This window comes from Vigna unguiculata, chromosome 1 (assembly GCF_037176805.1).
Source record: "Vigna unguiculata cultivar grain cowpea cultivar isolate G323 ecotype 2 chromosome 1, ASM3717680v1, whole genome shotgun sequence".
Classification (NCBI taxonomy): Eukaryota; Viridiplantae; Streptophyta; class Magnoliopsida; order Fabales; family Fabaceae; genus Vigna; species Vigna unguiculata.
Window position 1 is genome coordinate 3,743,260 of NC_140792.1, and position 20,584 is coordinate 3,763,843.

At 28.0% G+C, this 20,584-nt stretch overlaps 1 protein-coding gene across 1 annotated transcript; it reads left to right on the forward strand.

The window, feature by feature from the left end:
• Positions 1-13,376: 13,376 nt before the first annotated feature.
• Positions 13,377-16,660, forward strand: LOC114171176 (annexin-like protein RJ4). The gene is made up of 6 exons (XM_028056389.2): positions 13,377-13,639; positions 15,098-15,243; positions 15,346-15,564; positions 15,658-15,870; positions 16,017-16,106; positions 16,217-16,660. The coding sequence occupies exons 1-6, from the start codon at positions 13,492-13,494 to the stop codon at positions 16,418-16,420; spliced, it is 1,020 nt and encodes a 339-aa protein (XP_027912190.1). The 5' UTR covers positions 13,377-13,491; the 3' UTR covers positions 16,421-16,660.
• The last annotated feature ends 3,924 nt before the right edge of the window (positions 16,661-20,584 follow it).

Consider the following 20,584-nt stretch of genomic DNA (forward strand, 5'->3'; position numbering starts at 1 on the left):
ATTGGCTATTATTTTCTGCATACCCATGATTACTACTACCTGTACGCTCATGATTACCAACTGCACCCCCCACAATAATAGGAAAAGATTTAAACACCCTTCACTGTATTACAGCGCTACTGTCATTGCTTCCACCATCACTGTTGCTGTAGAGAAAGAAAAAGAGGGGGAGAAGAACGCTGTAGTGGAAGAGGAGAAAATGCCAGAAAAAAAAAAAAACTTGTTCTTAAAACTTTTTTTCAGAATGTATTTTAAATGTTTCAGAAACCTTTTTTTTTTTTTCAGAACACATTTTAGGGATGTTTAAAAAAATCATTCTGAAAGACATTATATGCATTCCAGAAAGTTTGCTTTGAAAATCCGATTCTGGAAAACCTATTGTAGAATGTATTTTATATGATTCGAAAATTCCATTTTGGAAACTTCATTCTCGAAATTCTATTCCAGAATTTCATTTCGAAAGTATTATTCCAATATTTTTGAAAAGCCTGTTCCGGAACATATATTCTGGAACTATATCAAATAATAAAATGGTCATTTTGAAAATTTGAAGGGTACACCGAGAAATTGCGGGAGTGCAGAAAGTAAAGCCCATTTGTATAATAGCCTAATTCTATCACATCCTATCTTATTTATGTATTAAAATTATAATAAAAGAACAAAGGATTAAAATAAATAGTGTAATGTGGGACTCCAACCATAAGTTTCCTTTTATGTATGAAAATAGTCATTTTCATTATTTGGGTTTTGAATATAATTTGAGTGATGAACTTAAATTTCTTTGATTGATTTTTGTATATAGCATGTCAGAAGATAAATGATTGCAAAAATAATCATTAGAATATCAATTAGGGTATTATTCATTGATATTTTCTTGATAATAACGTTATTAAAAATATTGTTCTTATTTTCTCACACTAGAAAGAAATGTTACAAAATTCCTCAGACTAAGACATTACCTAAACAATTAATTAGCTGTATTTCAGGTCTTCCTGTATTGTTAATTACGTTATTATTCTGATAATATAATTATTCTGATAATAATAGAACCGTAAATGATATTGTTAAATTCAGTGACATAAATATTTTAAAAAAAAGAACAATTAAGATTGAAAAATGTTAACACTTGCAGAATTCATAAAAAGGTGAAAAAGTGAGTACTTGACCAACTTTTCATGATTTTTTTTTTCCAATTTTGAAGAACTTGTTTACAACGTTTTGCAGAGAGATTATAGACCTGTAACTCCCCTATCATAAATACTACACTATATATCAAATTAAGCTAAAAATAAATTAACTCTAACTTCCAAAATACGGGTTATAATTATAACTAGTTAATCTTTAAATATTTTTTATAAAGTACAATTTATTAATAATAACAATCTTTTCAAAAAACTATTATTAATAATAACATGAAATGATTCAATTCAAATTCAAAACATTTAAATATCTTAAAAGTTTTGAAATTTGCTATCCAAACATAAGATAAAGAATCATGTCAATCATGCATGTATCATGCGAAACAATTTTCTTTTCTTTGGGTGGCCATGACACATGATGAGAACTATTATTTGTATTACCATTATTTTTATTATGTATTCGTATTTTTTAAATATTTATATTGTATTATAAATTAATAATATATAAATTAATTAAGTTAATATATAAGAAGAAAATAATAAGAATAATAAGAAGCATGTGAATGTTAGTAGTAGAAATCACAAATATATATTAAAAAGAAAGAAAGAAATTCGTCAGTTTAATACAAAATATTTAAAAAAAAGGTCAGTTAATAATTATATTATAAAGAATAAAATAAAATTAAAAGTTATATATACAAAAGAGGTAATCTCTTCACATATAAATATAGATATATAGTAATCTCATTAAAATTTTAAACCAACATTAAAATTGTCATTATACTTTGTTATTTAAATAATTAAAATTTGAACTACTAACTTATTAAATTTATATTAATATTAATATTAATTAGAAAACATTTTAAAAATTTGAAAAACCAACTCGAATAACAAGGAGTCAAATTTCAACAGGGTTTTCAGCCAGCACACAAAAACAACCCCACCCCACCCCACCAAAGAATAAAATCAATTTAAAATAAAAGTAACTTCAATTATATTAATTAAATTATCCCAAATGTTTCAACCATAATACAGATGACTATATCTTTTCTAAATGCTAATGAAAATGAGTCAGAAATAATTTATCTCAAATAATAAAATACTAAATAAGATTTGTGGTAGAGTGAATACTAATAAAAATGATGAAAAATAAGAACACAACTGAAATATCAATGAATTTAATAGCTATAATTTTTTCTAATTTGCAAGAATGTATAAGAAATAACTATTAATAAATAAAAATAATAAATTATTATAATCACAAATAAAGATATAATATTTTAACGTGAAAAACTCCTTGATGAAAACAAGATAAATATCTAAGAGTCGTCCAACAAAAAACAATAGTTTTACTATGATAAAAAAGAATAAAAAAAAATCTTAATCAATTGGATAAAATAGTACTAACATCCAAATAAATAACAAAGAAACAAAACTTATAAATAAAGAATAAAGAATATAAAGAAAACTTAAATACATGGTAATGCAAACTGAATTTCTCCTAATTCATACCTCGTATCAACAAACTATGAAAGAAATTCATATAAGATCAATGATAATATCTCCTATATAAAACATTAAAATATTATATTTTTAGTTTTATTTTTTCTTATATATTATTATCTCCCTTTTCTTTACTTAAAATAAGGTTCCTTAATCACATTTAAATTCTTCACCGTCTCTTTTCACATGTGAGATGGGAGGATGTCACATATTACACTTTTCACTTAAAAAATGTGTTACTTACAAATGGAGAATGATATTTTGATTACTAAATTTTGACAACTTTCTCTTACAACATTATGTGTAATTTTTTAAGTGGTTTTGGAATATTGAAAATGAGAGAATGAAGAAATAAAAAACCATTTAAAAGATGCCACCTAAGGTTATAAGAAAAAGTCATAACACTTCTTTCAGATGACGTCATGAAGCAACTTATATATAATAGACTTGACATTAAGTCCTTAAATTTTTTCTATAATAATGAATTCAAGGGTTTTTTTATTTTTTATTTATATTATTCAACTTTCTGATTCACACCTGCTTTCCTACTATACTCCTTTTGTCTTCACATTTTATATGACTTATAATTTATAAAAAAAAAAATGATTAAATATGGCATCATATGAACCCACTATCTCATCATGAACCTTTTATGAATACAAAGCATTAATCTCTGTAGTCACTTTTAGTTGAAAGACAAAGCTTCGTAGGGAGATGAAAAATAAAGCAAGTGTGACAAAGAAGAGAACTTGGAGTACACTTAGTAACGCATCATAGTGAGTTTTCGTAAGAGAAAAAAATGCAAGAACAAGATGTTTTCTTTTCTCAATTATGGAAAATGTACACAATTAAGGTGAGGCTAAATAAATACATGTCCATATAAAGTACAACTTTATAGTAAGTAAACATATACTACCACTTTATATATTTTTATATATTTTTTCAATATTTTAAAGTGTGACTCATTGATTAGAAAATAAAATTGTTATTTTCTCTCATTGCATTATTTATATTTGTTCTATTTTCCTAAATTTTTCAATTCATTATTTAAAAAAAAAAAGACAGGAAAAGTCTAACGAGAAAAAAACGTTCACACCTTTTTCTTGTATCATATTTATGACTTTATTTTATAACCTTTTTATTTGTAGTGACAACTTTGCAATAGATAAACAAATTAATATTGATTATGATTTTATTGTTACTTGATGGCATTATTATGTTTTAAAAATTGAGATACTTAGTTGAATATTTTATTAATAATGCCATTTCATATATAAATAAAGAGAAATATTGAATTACGTGGGTTAAATTTATCAATTTTAATAATAATTATCTTAAATAAGATCAACTGTGATTTGCGATTATATGAAATAGACTCTTGTAATAGAATCTTGAAATCATATTAACTACAAGTCTTAAATGATATGTAACTACTTACTGAAAATGTTCTGTTAGCTACTTTGAATTGTAATATTTGTCGAGACTTTTATTTTTATTTATACGTCATTTTTAATATTTAGGATAATATTTATTTATTTATTTATTTTTATTAATTATGTCTTTAACTTAATTTCACCTTTTGGAAATTGTACTTCTTAATGTTTCTATGATAACAAATTACTCAGTATTATTGTTTTTTCTTTCTTACATTTATTTGTTTATAAACAAAGTTTATTGATGTTTATTTAAATATTCTATCATAATTCACATACTCACCTGATAATTAAAATTAAGATTCAATCATAAAATATTACTAAATAAGTAAATATTCTTGAATTAGGAATATAAGGATTACTAATTTAAATGTGTTTAATTGCAAATATTGATAAATATATATTTAATTTCTTTGCTGTCAAAATGGTAAATAATATCTATAAATACATGTACAATATTTTTATATTATCAGATTTCGAATAATATATAAGATACTTAAATTTAAAAGAATAACAGAGAAAATAATAAAATAAATAGTCTAAATCAAATAGTTTTATCAAATCTTAATGTTCTAAAGTAAAGAACATAAATTCCTTAATTTGAGTGTGAATGGATCTTTAAACAAAATAAAGTTTAAGTCTAATTTAATCTTATAAAATTATTTGTAAGATATGATTTATATTTATTAATATATTATAAACTCGTTTATGTTTAATAAATGTGGAATTTTATATATATATATATATATATATATATATATATATATATATAATCTGAAAGTATAATATGATATAGTGTTATATAATATATATATATATATATATATATATATATATATATATATATATATATATATATATATAAATAATAAAGAATAATTTAATTTTTATTTTTTAACATATTTATATTTATATCTTTATTTTATAAATTTTATTTCCAGACTTTATGTTACAATTAAGGTTTAATATCAACTTCATTCCATAAATTTATAATTATTATTTAATGGCTTTTTTAATTTATTTTTAACTTTGTCTCTATATTTAATTTAATTTATGTATGGAGAATGACATTCACTCTACTTTAAAAAATTATGTTATTTCCTATGTTGACTTTCTTGGAACATGTGCAAGTTGGAGGCCTTCCACAAGGTAGAGGTTGACTGCACAAATATAAACCTCAGAGATTTTTTAAGCAATCTAGGACCACATTAATTATAAATAAATTAAGAAAAATATTGAATAATTACTACTTATATAAACTTTATTAGAAACGTTATTATGTTTTATTTTTCTTTCTTATATATGTGTCTTTATCCTTTGTTTCATTATTATAATGATATCCAAGGTTGATTTGTGAACAAGAGTTGTTATAACACGATTCAATTTGAGTAGATGTTTGATATTCTCCTTATAATCGACCTATCTATACTTTTTTCTTTTTGCATCATCTGAATTATGTCATGACCTTATATTTTTGTGCATTACTCTCTCTTCTTTGTTTTTGTTTATGTTCTAATTTGGTTTTGATCATATGCTTTATTTATTTTTGTTATTTTTTATTCTATTGTGTAATGAAATATGATTGGTGAACACTATAAAAAAAACATATTTTAATAACAAAAATTCGTTGATAAAAAAATTATCAATGGTAAAAAATTTGTTGGTAAAATGTTCGTCGATAAACTCTACTAATGGATTGGAAATTTCATTGGTAATTATCAACGACCAAATAGGTAATTCTATCGGTAAATATCACAATTTCTTCTTCCTCCTCTCCCTACTCTTCTTCTTCTTCTTGTTCTTCTTGATAGAGGATTATCCCTAGATTCCATACAAGAAGAACTTGAAGATGAACCTTTACAATTCAAAGAACCTATGACAAGGGCAAGAAGCAAGAGATTGCAAAATCACATCTATTCAAGACTCTTGATACTACAAGCAACTGCAAGTGGAAATTCAAAGGATGTGAAGATCATGGATTGGAGCACTTTTGAAGGATAGTTATTAGGAAATTAATTTATATTTTCAAACTTTGGGTTTTCTTTTAGAAAATAAGTTATGTTTTTGGGCTTTGGGCTTTCTTTTATAAATTAGTTTATGTTTTAGTTTGGGCCTTCTTATAGGGCTCTTAGGTTTTCTTAAACTCATGTGCCTATATTTAGAGGTACTAGAAACTATTGTAGACACTTTTAGTCATATATTGAATTTGATTTCATTAAAGAGAGGATTCTCTTTGTTCTTGGCTTAGGCCTCCGGTTCTTATCAAAGATTAACATCTTTATGGTAAATCTTCACTTGACTTATCAATCTGCTAGATTGTGGCGTCCTTCATATTTATCTTATTCCGCGTTCTTCTCTGATTTATTCGTGTCGTGCCTCTTGAGGATTCAAATTCAGAAACAATCATACTCTTTCCTTCATCGTTGTCGCCACTGTTGACTCGCATGACACCATCGATACATATGCCGCTTTTGACTCTTCCTCATCCTCTTCCTCTTGTTTTGTCGCTACCGTTATCACCGTCGCCTCTACTACCATTGTCATTGTCACCACAACTTCTAGAATCGTTGTCTATGTGGTTGTTGTCGTCTCCTCCCCCTCCCCTTCCTTCTCTCCTTGATTTTGTCTTCTTATTCTCACCCATCTCCATTTAATTTATGATGAATATTTCGTCAAATTTGACAAGAAAATTGGTGCCATTTAAAAATGGATTTTACCACGACATGGTTAAAGTCTAAGTGGAAACTTTGATGCCTTTACCAACGAAGTTTATAGACGAAAATATCCATTGGTAATAAGAATTTTAAATTATCGACAAATATTTTCATTGGTAATTAAAATCCTAAAATCATTTGACAAAATCTATTAGTAAAATTTGTTTTATTTACAGATTGGTAAAATCTGTAGATAAATGTTTTTTGTCGACAATTTTCTTTTTATCGGTAAAATTTTGTCGGTAACATGGTATTTTCTTGTACTAAAAAGAGAATGATTTATGTATTTCATTAGTGTACTCTTGAATGGATAAAATTGTTCTTCTCGAAGTTCTGTAATGAAAACTTTTTGAAAGACAAAATAAAAAATCATTATTAAGATTAATATTCTTTTTTCACAACTAATAAGGAGACAACTTACAAAGTATGATTTGACTAGGGATATTTGAGATCACTTGAAATACTATTTGGAAATTAATATCCAAGCTCTTAAACTGAGCATTCATGAATTTCTAAATCACACAATAATCTTATTAGTGATTTTCTTCCAATTAGTCAAATAAGAAATTATTTAAAGGTCTATCATACATCTTGTAGGTGTTCTTCATAATTTAAGTGAGGTGTGTAAGTTAAGAAAGACTCTTTATTGTCTACAAAAAGCTTTTTGGGTTGGTTTGAGATGTGAGACGCACTTTTTATCTCTTGAGTTGGGCCCAGGCCAAGTGATGAGGCCCAAGTCAGCCTTCTAGCTTTTGGTCTTTTCAGAAAAATTGTTCAGCTTTTCTACCATAGCTCCTTCTCCAAATTTCTTTACTCTTCACAGTTCTTTTTATTCCCCTCTAACTTAGTTGTTTCTACTCATTCAAGCAGAAGCTGAGCTAGGGCTAGTGTGAGCTCCTATTTCGAGCTCACCGAACATTCTTCCTCCAAGTAAGTAAATCCCCAACTCCTGTTCCATTTTTGTTTTTTGTCCTTCAGCTTTAGTTCCACGTTAAACTCTAAACTGGTTTCCTTTTCTTCCTTCTATGTTCTATTTTCAACTCCTTAAGCAGTTCCAGGTTCTGATGTTCCTTCTTCTTAGGGTTCCCCCTCACAATAGCTTTTGTCAAGGTAAGGGAAGCTAGAGTTTTCACGTTTTTTGAAGTATCTTGTATGTTTTGGCTATATTTTATGTTTAAGATGCATGTTTGATGATTGTGATTGTATAAGAATAAGCCTGGCTGTGATTTGTGTTGATTTTTTGGTTTGTATGCGTGAGCAGGAGAGAACCCTGTTGTTTTCCCCCAAGCGAGTCACCCTCGCCTAAGCAAAAATAGTAGAAACTCACCCATAGTTTCTGCTTGAGTTGTCGCTCAGGCGACGTGCTTAATTACTTGGTTGCTTTCATGATTGATTGACTTACTTCTTAAAGCATAAAGTTTGATGTTCGTGGTTGTGTTTTTTTTTTTTTAGTTTCGTTGTTTGGAATTTTAAGTTTTCGCATGTTGAAACCAGTGGAAATCTACTATTCTAGCTTAAGAGAGAATTTTTAGCTTAAGCGAGATCAGTCTAACTTAAGCGAGAGATTTTAGCTTAAGTGAGATCAATCTAGCTTAAGCGAGAATTTCTAGCTGAAGCGAGAACAACAGAATTTCACTTTGCTCTGTTCGAATTTTAGCTTAAGCGAGACCAGTCTAGCTTAAGCGAGATCAGTCTAGCTTAAACGAGAATTTCTAACTTAAGCGATAATTGCTACAAATTTTAATTTCTTACTTTAACTTGTGATTGACTTAGTTAATGTTAAAAATATGATGTATGAAGCTATGCATGAATGATGTGAGATTTTTTTAAAACCTGTACTTGATGTGTGAAGCATGGGATGATAATTATTTTGAGATAACATGTGGAATGTTGATGATGAAAGAGTTTCAAGGGAAATTCTTGGTGATGGTGTGGTTAGTGTATGCCTTGATATAAGAGATATCTAGATAAAGAAAGGTATTTTGAACTCTAATAATCATTCACACTCATATATAGTAGAATGAATTATGTGGTAAGAGTGGCAGGAGATCCTAGTCTTGGGACGTGTTTGAGCCCAAGGCATAATGGGATTAACCTTGTGTGTGGTTGGGTGATAACCCTTTGTGTTTAGACTCTGTAGAGTTTAGAAACCAGCACAAGTGCATACTTCCTTTAGAATTCTATATCAAGCGCATAATCCAGATAATCGAGTCAAGAGTCCATTAATTATTTAGATGAAGATAAGTATGTGAATTATTCTTTGGTTGTATGTTGCTTGTGTTTCATAACTTGTTTATTTAACTGTTAAAAATTATTTTCACTAGCTTACCCTTTCTCTCTGTGTCTGTGTTCTTTGTTTGGCTTTTCCTATTTGCGATGTTCACCAAATCCTTGGTGTGAGCAGATGTGGAGACTCTCGGTGATCGTGATCTTGGCTGAGATGTTGTTGTTTAGTTAGGCTCCTTGGATTCTTTGCTGCTCATTGTTGAGCCTTTCTCCTTATGAACTGCTGTTTTAATTTCCTTGCTCTGGGAGTAACCTTTTGTTAATTGTTTCATGTTTACTCTATGTTCAACGCATTGTGTTGTGCCTTTGGGTAATCTTTTCAGTATATTATGGATAACTCTAATGGTTGATCCTTATATACTTTATGTCGATGCTCTATTTTATACTATAAACATGTGACATTTTAATTTATTAGATTTATTCTATTAAATTGAGACGTTACACAAGAAGTTCTCTACAATGATTGCATATCTTGGATTTCGTTATAGTGATTATGACTCTTCTTTGTTTTTGAAGATTACTTCTCAGGGTTGTATTACTCGTTATATGTTGATGACACAATAATCACTAAAGACGACATATGAGATTGTAGAGTTAAAATTGGAATTCCAAAATATTTTTAAATGAATGATTTAATTCGTCTTTGTCATTTTGGGGATTGAAGTTTCACATTCCTATAAAGCTTAGTCATTATTCTATAAGATATTTGCCTTTCTAGTACTTGAACATTTGACTTCCCTATTAAGGTGGTCTTGTGAATGGAATCAATGAGTGTTGGGGGTGAATCAGAGACATTGGGTGAATTTCATACATATAAGATAAATCAAGACAAAATAAGTGTCAAATTCATCTCAAAATTGAATAAATTTGTAGACTTATCAACTCCTAACCACCATGCCAGTGAGGCAATTGGCCATGCAATAAGGACACAGTTCAGAGGCCCATACCATCATTATAAGGTGGTCCAAGAAGATGTTCAACTTAAATGGTGGATATACATTAAGGTAATAAAATATATTTTTTATCAATTACGATATTATATAACACTTATCACTTTATATTTTCTATTTTTGTAGACCCATATTACTTGGGCACCTGAGCATGAGTAGCATATTCAAAAGGTGTATGAGGTAAAAGTTAGAAAATGCCTTTCTGATACGTTCACCAAAGCTAGGACCAAAATGAAGAAACCTAGTTGGATGGGTGAAAATGCTTGGACTTAGTTGCTCGAATATTAGGAGAGTAAAGAGCTTAAAGACATATCCTCTCATAATAAAACAAAATAGAGCTTCAGCTAGCATTGAAGCACTACATTCTACAGGACACAAATCTAACCTTAAGATTGCATTGAGACTCGTAAGTTTTCTTTAACACGTGTACCGAATTTGCTTACATTATTGAACATTCTATATGAATGACGATATAATCTTACTAATTGTATAACTTTTCTTAGGAGCGTAAACATGGTCGTCATGTGAATGCAAATGAGTTGTTTCTTGTCATTCATAAGAAGATACTTGGGGAGATACATGTGCTCGTGAAACATATGTAAGTTGCTGATAATTGGTTTAGTTTACTTTTTTCTACACAATTCTAACACTCTTAAACTATTAAGAATGAATAGGAGACATATCATCAATATGTGCGGGATAGTGAAGACAAATAGTTCACAGGAACCACAACAACAACAAAGATTCAATGCTAGAAAGATGTTGTTAGAAGGAAAAGTAAAGGCAGAGCTTATGGCATTGGGGACTTGGCTTTGGGGACTTGGTTGCCAACATTCATTATGGTGTGTCATCCCTCACTTAACCTTTTACTTTAGCTGCACAATTCATCCAACATAGGGATAATTGCTTGAGACATAGAGGCTTTTAGAAGAAGTAAAAAAATTCATTATGAGTGTTGATGAAACTAATAAGAAATATGCTCTTGTTCAAGAATAATTGAGTTTGATCAAGCAACAATTAGCCATGATGTTGGAGAAACAGGCTGCAAACACTTTAATAGACACCAGTCACGTGCATCCATATTATGATGAAGACTTGGATGGGCCCATCCTTTAAAGATGGTACATCTTTGTTTTTGTTCAAATTGTGTATACACTTTTTAAAAATATACTTTCTTAATTATAATATAGGATACTCGTAAAATGGCTTTAGAAATCATTCTCTTACATTTTAGTTTTTTATTTTTTAGGTTTCAATGCAATCCTTCTCTCTTCCATTGTGGATTGTAGCTTAGATGTGGCTGCTACTAGGTTCTATAGGCTAAGTAGTAAAATTTAGAATGTAATGCCAATGTGACTGTAATGATAATGTCATTGGACTTGTCTATTTGGATCTTAGACTTATGGATTTTGTGTGACTATTGCAATTTAATGTAATTAAAGGCACAATGTACTCAATTATGTTTGCAATTTCAATTCTAAACGAATGAAATGATATCCTAGATTGTTAGATTGCTTTGTTTGGATGCAGGTTTTGGGATATGCCTAGAAATAGTTATTTCATATCTAAATTCGCAGGAATTTGCGTCGACCAAGCCCACACTACACCGATGCTAATGATTTAACTTTTAAATACTTTGTGTCGACTAACCCCAAGTTACACCCACTCGAATGTGTTAAATTCTCTTTGTTTGCATCGTCCAGACCGACAAAAGTTGTTTTAAATATTTTATTTATTTTAATCATGTGTGGGCTTGGCCCACACATAAGAAATGATTATTATATTTTTTATACATTTTCGTCAGTTAAGTCGATGATAAACAATATAGCAAATCTTTGTTTCCATTTGGTCAGTGCAAACAAACTTTGCATTCAGATTATTTGCGTGATCCCCTTACCGTTACTGAATTGACGCCATCTTCTTCCTATCATTGATTTATACTTAATGACGTCCCCTTTTAGCCGACGCCAAAAACTTATATTCTTGTAGTGTAATATTAGAAATTATATTCTCTCCTTTTATTGTGTCCTTATGCTTAGTTTTATTGTTGTCACAATCATCTTTGAATCCTTTATTATATTACGGTTCATTATCTATATGTAACTTGATAGAAGATTATCCCAAGATTCCATACAAGAAGAACTTGAAAATGAACATTTACAATTTAAAGGACCTATGACAAGGGTAAAGAGCAAGAAATTGGAAGATCAAATCTATTAAAGGCTCTTGATGCTACAAGCAATCTGAAATTCAAAGAATATGAAGATTATGGCTTGAAGCACATTTGAAGGATAATTTTTAGGAAAATTAGTTTATGTTTTTTAGACTTTGGACTTTCTTTTATAAATTAATTTATATTTTTATGTTTTTGGACGTCTTCTTGTATGGTTTTTAGGTTTGCTTAAACTTATGTGCCTATATATAAAGGTATCAAAAACTAATATAGATACTTTTAGTCATATATTGAATTTAATTTCATTAAAGAGAATATTCTTTTTATTCTTGGTTTAGGCTTCCCGTTCTTATCAAAGATTAACATCTTTGTGATAAATCTTCAATTGACTTATCAATATGCTAGATTGTGGCGTAATTTTGAGTTCAATAAATATATATATATATATATATATATATATTTATATTATGTACGATGACGTTGGTATGGTTGAAAGTTTCACTGGTTTTCAAATTTGTTCATTTTCAAACATAAAACTATTAGGTTGTCAAATTTCTCAATAACAATTAAAATTATAAAAATCATTTAAATTAACTTAACTTTTCCATTACAAAACATAAATAAAATAAAAAACAAGAAAACAATTAATAATCATTAATTGAACCATAACTATTCATTAAATAGAAAGATTACATGTCCATCACGTGACCTTACTATACTACACTCTAAAATTTGGTACTTCAGTCTGCACTCTAAATTTGGTACTTCAGATTTATAGTACACTTTTGAAATTTGGTACTTCAATCTTATCTTTAAAAACGTTCCTGATAGATTTAATAACTCGTGAAAGTTTTCAAACTTTTACAGATATAAACAAAAGAGTATACATATTCATTTGAATTCAAAATGAAGAAGAAGATGAAAAAGTAAAAGAAACGTTACATACCCTTGCACAGTAAATGAGCCGTTGCACACAGAAATAATGAACCCTAACAGAGTTGTGCCATTTGTTCTCCATGCAAACAGAAAGGGACAAAACCCCACCTCACGCTATGTAAATTCATAATTGACCCTTCACACGTATTTTACTACCAAACAAGTATGAGCAACTGAAGCCAGCTTTTTTTCCCTTTCTTTACATAACTTTATTTGTAATGCTCACTATTCTTTCCCTTTCTTCACTTTGTTTCTTAACGCGTTAAAAGATGCTTATTGAAGAAAGTGCATTGCAATGTACTTAGAACACGTATGAAGGCGTTAACTTCAAGGGAACCCTTCCTTCTATAAATTGAGATGAGAGGAAATGTGCATTCTCACATCACACACTCACAGTTTCAGAGAGTGAGAAAAAGGTTTAGAGTTATTCCAATGGCCACTCTTGTTCTTCATCATCAAACTTCTCCTGCTCAAGATGCTGAGGCTCTTCATCAAGCTTTCAAAGGTTTTCACAAACTTATACCATTTTAATTATTTGTTTGTCTGTTCTATGTTTGATGTTTCTAACTCTTAATTATATAACATAACTAGTTCATTTGATCTTGAATTTATCTTCTTCCTGCTACATCTTCTCATTAGTTAATTAATTTTCTTTTGTTTATTGTTGAGGAGTTTTTTTGTTACTTATATTTTATTATGATGGGAATATAAAGTTGAACCACTTCAGACATTCTTGATATGCCAAAGCTATTGGCAGATGTCTACATTCCTATCAATGTTTCTTATTGTTCTAATTATTTCTGTTTTAAATTAGCAGGGAGAGAATGATACTCTTTTTGTTGAATAAAAAAAATAAAAGTTTTCTTGATTTTTAATTTTATTTTCTTTCTCTTCTGTACCATGATACACCTTGGAACAAGAGTGAATAATGAAGTACTCAGTACACTTGAAACTTGTGCCAACCGAGTGAAGCGAAAAAGCTGAGTTACTGGAAAGTGAAATATTATTATTATTATTATTATTATTATTATTATTATTAAAAAAAAAGCATATGTCAATATGAGAAGATCAACATTAATCTAACTCAACTCATGTAGAATTGTGTTTTTTTTTTCGGTTTTTTTAAGAATAAAGTAATAAAGACATTTAAAGTTGATACAGATCATTTTATAATTTTTGTACAGAATGATTTTTTTTTTCAAATTAAATAATGACATAATGCACATGCACACACATATAACTTTATTTATTTATATATATATATATATATATATATATATATATATATAATGTTTTATTATTTCATATTAGAGATAAGGGCATTGATTTATTTTCTTAATTTGAAAAACTAAAAAAGTTTTTACAATTAAAAAATAATAATAATTCAAAAGAAATATTAAAAATTTGTCCTGTTCCTGTAAATGCAGTCCCAAATAAGAAATATAAATCTGATTAGAATATATATATTTTATAGAATGAAAACACAAGTGATAAGATAATATATTTCCAAGACATTGGAATTATTGAACATTCTTTAATAAATGTAAGAAAAAACAACCTATACTCCTTGTTATAAAATACCAATACAGGAATTGCGTGTCACTACAAATTCTTTAATTTTCGTCTGACATGACATACAAACATACAATGTGAACAAAATCGTTTTCTTTGACTTTGTTCTAAACAACAGTGAACTCGGTGAATACATAACACTATAATTTTTTGTTTAATTAGACTGTACACAGAATTATATTATACCAATATAGCGTCAAGCTAATTAAACTTCATATCAAACATCTTATACTCTTGTTACTCATGACAACCATCGTCCCTTTAAGGATTGCTACAGTTTTGTTATTTTTTGAAGATGTGTTGTGTGAGCATGCAGATTTAACTGTGACAATTAATGAATACGATGACATGATACCTTAAAAACGACATAACACTGTTTTTAATGATTTAGGATGGGGTTCTGATGGCAAGGCAATTATAGCAATACTGGGTCACAGAAATGTTCATCAGAGACAGGAAATCAGAAGGGCTTATGAAGAGATCTACCAAGAGAATCTCATCAAACGCCTTGAGTCAGAGATTTCTGGTGATTTTGAGGTATCATAAGAACACTATCTCATATGACTTTATTGGTTGGATTTTGATACACCATGTACTTTGTTTATTCTTACATTATGATGAATTGTGTTCATAAATCAGAGAGCTGTGTATCGTTGGATGTTGGAGCCTGCAGATCGTGATGCTGTTTTGATGAATGTAGCAATAAAAAATGGTCCAAAAGAGTATAATGTGATCGCAGAGATTGCTAGTGTTCTTTCAGCCAAAGAACTCTTAGCTGTGAGGTGTGCTTACCATGATCGCTACAAACGTTCTTTGGAAGAAGATGTGGCAGCACACACCACTGGTCACCTTCGTCAGGCAAGTCATTTTCATCATACAGATAATTTATGAGTGTTGATTTTTTTGAAGTTTTGAATACTAATGGTAAAAGTTGTGATTGGTTTTGAGCAGCTTTTGGTTGGATTGGTGAGTTCATATAGGTATGAGGGTGATGAGATCAATGTAAAATTGGCACAGACTGAAGCTAATATTCTCCATGAATCAATCAAGGAGAAGAAAACCAACTATGAAGAAGTTACCAGAATTCTTACCACAAGAAGCAAAACTCAACTTGTTGCAACTTTCAACCGCTACAGAGATGAACATGGAATTTCCATCAGTAAGGTACTGATAAATGCAACACCCATTATATGTAACTCATTAATTTCTACACATGTAGAAAGAAATTATGTATCTGTATATAGGAATTATGAAATAATATTAAATGACTTAAAATAAGATATTCTAACTCTATAGTTTTTTCTTTGCAGAAATTGGTGGATCAGTCATCTGATGATTTTGTGAAGGTATTGCACACAGTGATTCGTTGCGTCAATGACCATAAAAAGTACTATGAGAAGGTCAGGTTCTTGTTACTTCCCTAATGCAAGTGTGAAAACACAGCATTAAAAAAAAAAACTAACAAATACATTATGGAATGACTAACCCTAAAGTTTTGTATTATGAATAGGTTTTGCGCAATGCAATAAAAAAGTTTGGAACTGATGAAGATGGGTTGACTCGTGTGATTGTAACAAGAGCTGAGAAAGATTTGAAGGACATCAAAGAGGTGTACTACAAGAGGAACAGTGTTCATCTTGAAGATGCTGTGTCAAAGGAAATCTCAGGAGACTACAAGAGGTTCATGCTCGCACTTCTGGGGAACCAAGACTAAAGAACTTGCCCTAATTAAGGGCATACCTAGAAATGAGTTTCTGATATGTTGCTTTCTGCTTCTGTTGTTTCATCATTATTAGGTTAGTTTCCCTTTAAGAGTTCTCTCTCTAGTTCAGTTTGTGTCTTGTTTAAGGGGCATATGTGTGCCTTTTGTTTGAGTTATGTGTTGGTACTTATTATGCTGTTTCCTTTGAGTTATGTTCTCTGTTACTTGATTTAATAAAAGCTTATTATCAAAGATTGAGTTCTTCATATTATATATAGAGAGACACACTCAAGGGACAGTAAAAAGGTTTTTATATTATAAATCAGATTGAATATTTTAAATTATTATCATTATTCTCTTAATTAAGTATTTTCAATAAGTTTTACACAGAACAATTCTCTCAATCATCTCAATTTTATCTACTTATTTAAAAATTTGGCATATTATTAATTAGTTTTTCACAAGTTTCAATTCACTCTCTTCTATTTACCTTTAAATTAAATGTTAATGGTTTTAAAAGGGTAATCATTACAACTATTATTAGATTGTAATTAAAATATGAGCATTCAGTCTTTCTAGTAAGTCATAATCTTCTTCATTCAAAGCTAGATGCATAACTACAAAACAGGTGAAAAAGTGCTTCTAACTATAAGTAATAAGGGATGTTTGATGGGGCGGGAGGGAACAATTTTTTTTTTTTAATTTTTAAAATTTATATATTGAAAATTTTTAATTATTTTTAAAACTTTTAAATTTTTTTGAAAATTTTAAATTATATATGATTAACAATTGATGATAATGAAATTAGATATTTTTTATTTTTTTTATAAAGCATAATATTTAATGTTATAAATAATAAAATATAAAATTAAATATAATAAAAAATAAAAATATTTATAAAGGTATTTTTTTTATTTTGTTTACATTATCTTTGGAGTTTTTCACATATTATATTTATTTTTTACTCTCACCTCTTTTATTTTTCTTTTTGTTTTCTAAGAAAAAAAAAATAAACACAAATCAACTATTTTTATGTTCTCTTTCATTCTTGAAGAAAAGAAAAACTCTTTTTAATCTTATTTGATAGTGAAATATTAGTTTAATAGTTAACATTATATTTATTTTATCTCATTAGCCTTTGTATGTTATTTTTTTATGAACATTAAAAAAAAAGATAGATTGATAAAGAATAAAAGAATAGATTTATTTTTAAAAAATAATAAATGGAAGTTACATGTGAAGATAAAAAACAAAATAAATTCAACTTTCTTATCTAATTTGAAAAATCATACTAATAATTCAACTATTCAATTATAGGAACCATTTTTTAAGGTCCAAATAATTACATTTGATAAGTTTAATATTAATTCTTTGGAATGTGATAAAAAAACATCATCAAATATAGGAATATCCATTAAATAAAAAATATGAAATTAGAAAAATTTATTTAAAAGGATATTCATATTGAATACAACTTTATAAATTTTAAATGTAATATCTTGGTCGGTCAAAATCCTTCCAAAGAAGATGACAATACATGGAAATATTATTATTGGTCCACTTTGTAGTTTCATTAATACTTTAAAAAATTATGGATTTAGTTAGAAGATATATCAAAAAGGTTATTTGGTAACTTAATTTACTATTGTTGTTGTTTGAGTTTCTAATTCTCTCTCCTTTTTCATTCTCAATTTCATGAACGCCCCTTTCTCATTCTCGGTTTGGTTTCTCCCCCTCTCATTCTTAGTTTTGTTTTCCATCCTCCTCAATTTCCATTGTAATTTGTTCCAATGATTTGGTTCTTTGGATTCAAAAGGGGAAATCGATTCTCCTTAACCATAATTGATTCTTCCCCTCCTCGATCGCTTTTTCCTTCTCTCAAACTTTAATAAATCTGCATTGCATGGGACTTTATTGTTCTATTTTTCTTCTCACTCACATTCATCACCACTGAGGAGCATCACTCAAGACCACCAATTGGTTCTGGTCGAAGAAAGAATCGATTCTTAAATATGGAAATCGATTCTCTCTAAGAATATTTTCCTATGTGCATGAGGAATACAATGAAAAGTTAAAAAGAATTTCACTTTCTAGGTTAAAGAAATCTAAACCAGTTTAAAAACAAAACCGTGATAAAAAATTTAAATTCTAAAACAAATAATTATATCAAGAGCTTAAGGTCAATCACTGTTAATCATGTATGTTTTTTTGTAGTTATTGTTTTCCTTTTTATTTCCTTCTTTATTATTTATAAAGGGAGTGTTAAATAGTTCAATTTTTAAAAATAATCATATTTGAAATAAGTAAAATCCGGTGTCCCCTGACTTATTTTAAACCATACGTAAAAACTAAAAACAAATTAAGACATATTTTACATCGTATAGAATAAAAAACTAGATGAAAAAGCATGAAAAGAAAGCTTTAACTTTTACAGTGCGAGAAACATGAGAACTGATTTTATCATTTTTGCCCTTTTATTTATCCTATAACTGAATTGAATTTACAAATCCTAAGCCATGGTTGGAAAATTAGGTCGGCAAGATTGGCACCTAAAATTTATCATTATAAAGTATTTCTGTATTTGGTGGGAGAGGTTGTAACCAAACAAATAAGACTTGTTTTATTTGTTTCATCTACTTGTTTGAACATTTTTATAATCTAAGTCAAATTCTTTATTTTTCATAGATAGAATTGGTCGATAATTTCAGTAAGAAAAAAGGAAAAAAAAAAATATGTTCCCTAGAATGTTCTCAAAATATTAATTTTATAACTTATCTTTCTTAGTACACTAGCACGTCACAATATCTTCTTGATTTCTGTTCTCCTGAGCAACTTACGAGAGTGCAATTGAGAATACTCTTTAATACATCTATTTTTTAACACATTATTTTTATTGGTTATAATTTATTGATCACTATAAGATTTGTAAGAAAAAGGAAAATAATTAAGGTGCATTTCCTTTTTTTAATTTGCAATCAATTTTTATTAATTTCTTTTTCTACGTTTAAAAAGGAGTTGAATTTGATTGTTTTGTGAAGGAAGGTTTTGGTAACATATGGAAGGTAGGATGATAATAAATAGGAGGGAAGTGAAAAGTCAACTTTATTTCTACATGGTAATAAGTATATTTTACCGATTTCTTTTCTACCGTTTTAAATATTAATTAAATAATTTTTTATAAAATAAAAATAATATTAAAGAAAAATATAATATTATCATATGTATTCAATGTTAAAAGATAACTATTTTCTTATATTTTTTTTCTATTATTTTCAATATTAAGAGAAAAGTTAAAATCATATTCTCATATTGTTTCTCTAATTTCAAATATTGAGAGAAAAGTTATAATTATATAAATGAAATAAGAGTATTAAACAACTATTAAATATAAATCAAATAATGATAAAAACATACAAATAATCAAAGTGTGCATTAAAAGTAAGTCATGAATCTACAAATAACAATAAAAGTTAAAGTTAATATTATTATGAATTAATGGTTGTACATTAATTTTGATACTTATACTTGTATTAGTGATATGATTCATTATTTTTTATATAAATATTTGTATTAATTATTTGATTTGTATCTTTTATAGATAAAAAGAATAAAAATAAAATAAATTAGAAAAAATAAAAATTTTGCCTTTTCAAGATTCTTCATCTCAATTTCTTTCCTTAAACAATCAATTGAGATCATCAAGAGTTTCAACGAGATAAACAATAGTACATTATATTAGTTCTGTCTATGTGAGTATTGTTCGTTTTGAAACGTAAATCTCTGTCATAGTTTTGTTCTTTTAAAATATCGTAAAAAATAAAGGAAGAAAAAAAATATTTAAACTTGACTTTGAATCGTGTTTCTTTATATATGAGTTAATTATCTTAAACAAATAAATATAAGGAGATGGAAGCAGTAACTATTTACATTTAGTTGAAATATGTGCTACAGCCTACAGGTACCTAGAAACCATAATTCCATCAAAAAGTTGATACTTTAAATATGCTAACGATGGTTTTTAGTAAAAATGATTTATTTATTCACTAATACTTTTAAGATTCCCTTTACCTTACTTGGAAAAATACCTTTTACACAACCCAGCTATAACTAAAGTATAGAGAAGCTCAATTTTAGCCAATAAGACAGAAAATTTATGGATTCAGATTTAAATAACTT

Bases quoted from the DNA above. Each gene is read 5' to 3' on its own strand.
- LOC114171176 (XM_028056389.2), top strand. From the start codon at position 13,492: ATGAGAGGAAATGTGCATTCTCACATCACACACTCACAGTTTCAGAGA. The intron at 15,244-15,345 runs GTATCATAAGAA...TTCATAAATCAG, and splicing joins AGATTTCTGGTGATTTTGAG to AGAGCTGTGTATCGTTGGAT. The intron at 15,565-15,657 runs GCAAGTCATTTT...GGTTTTGAGCAG, and splicing joins CCACTGGTCACCTTCGTCAG to CTTTTGGTTGGATTGGTGAG.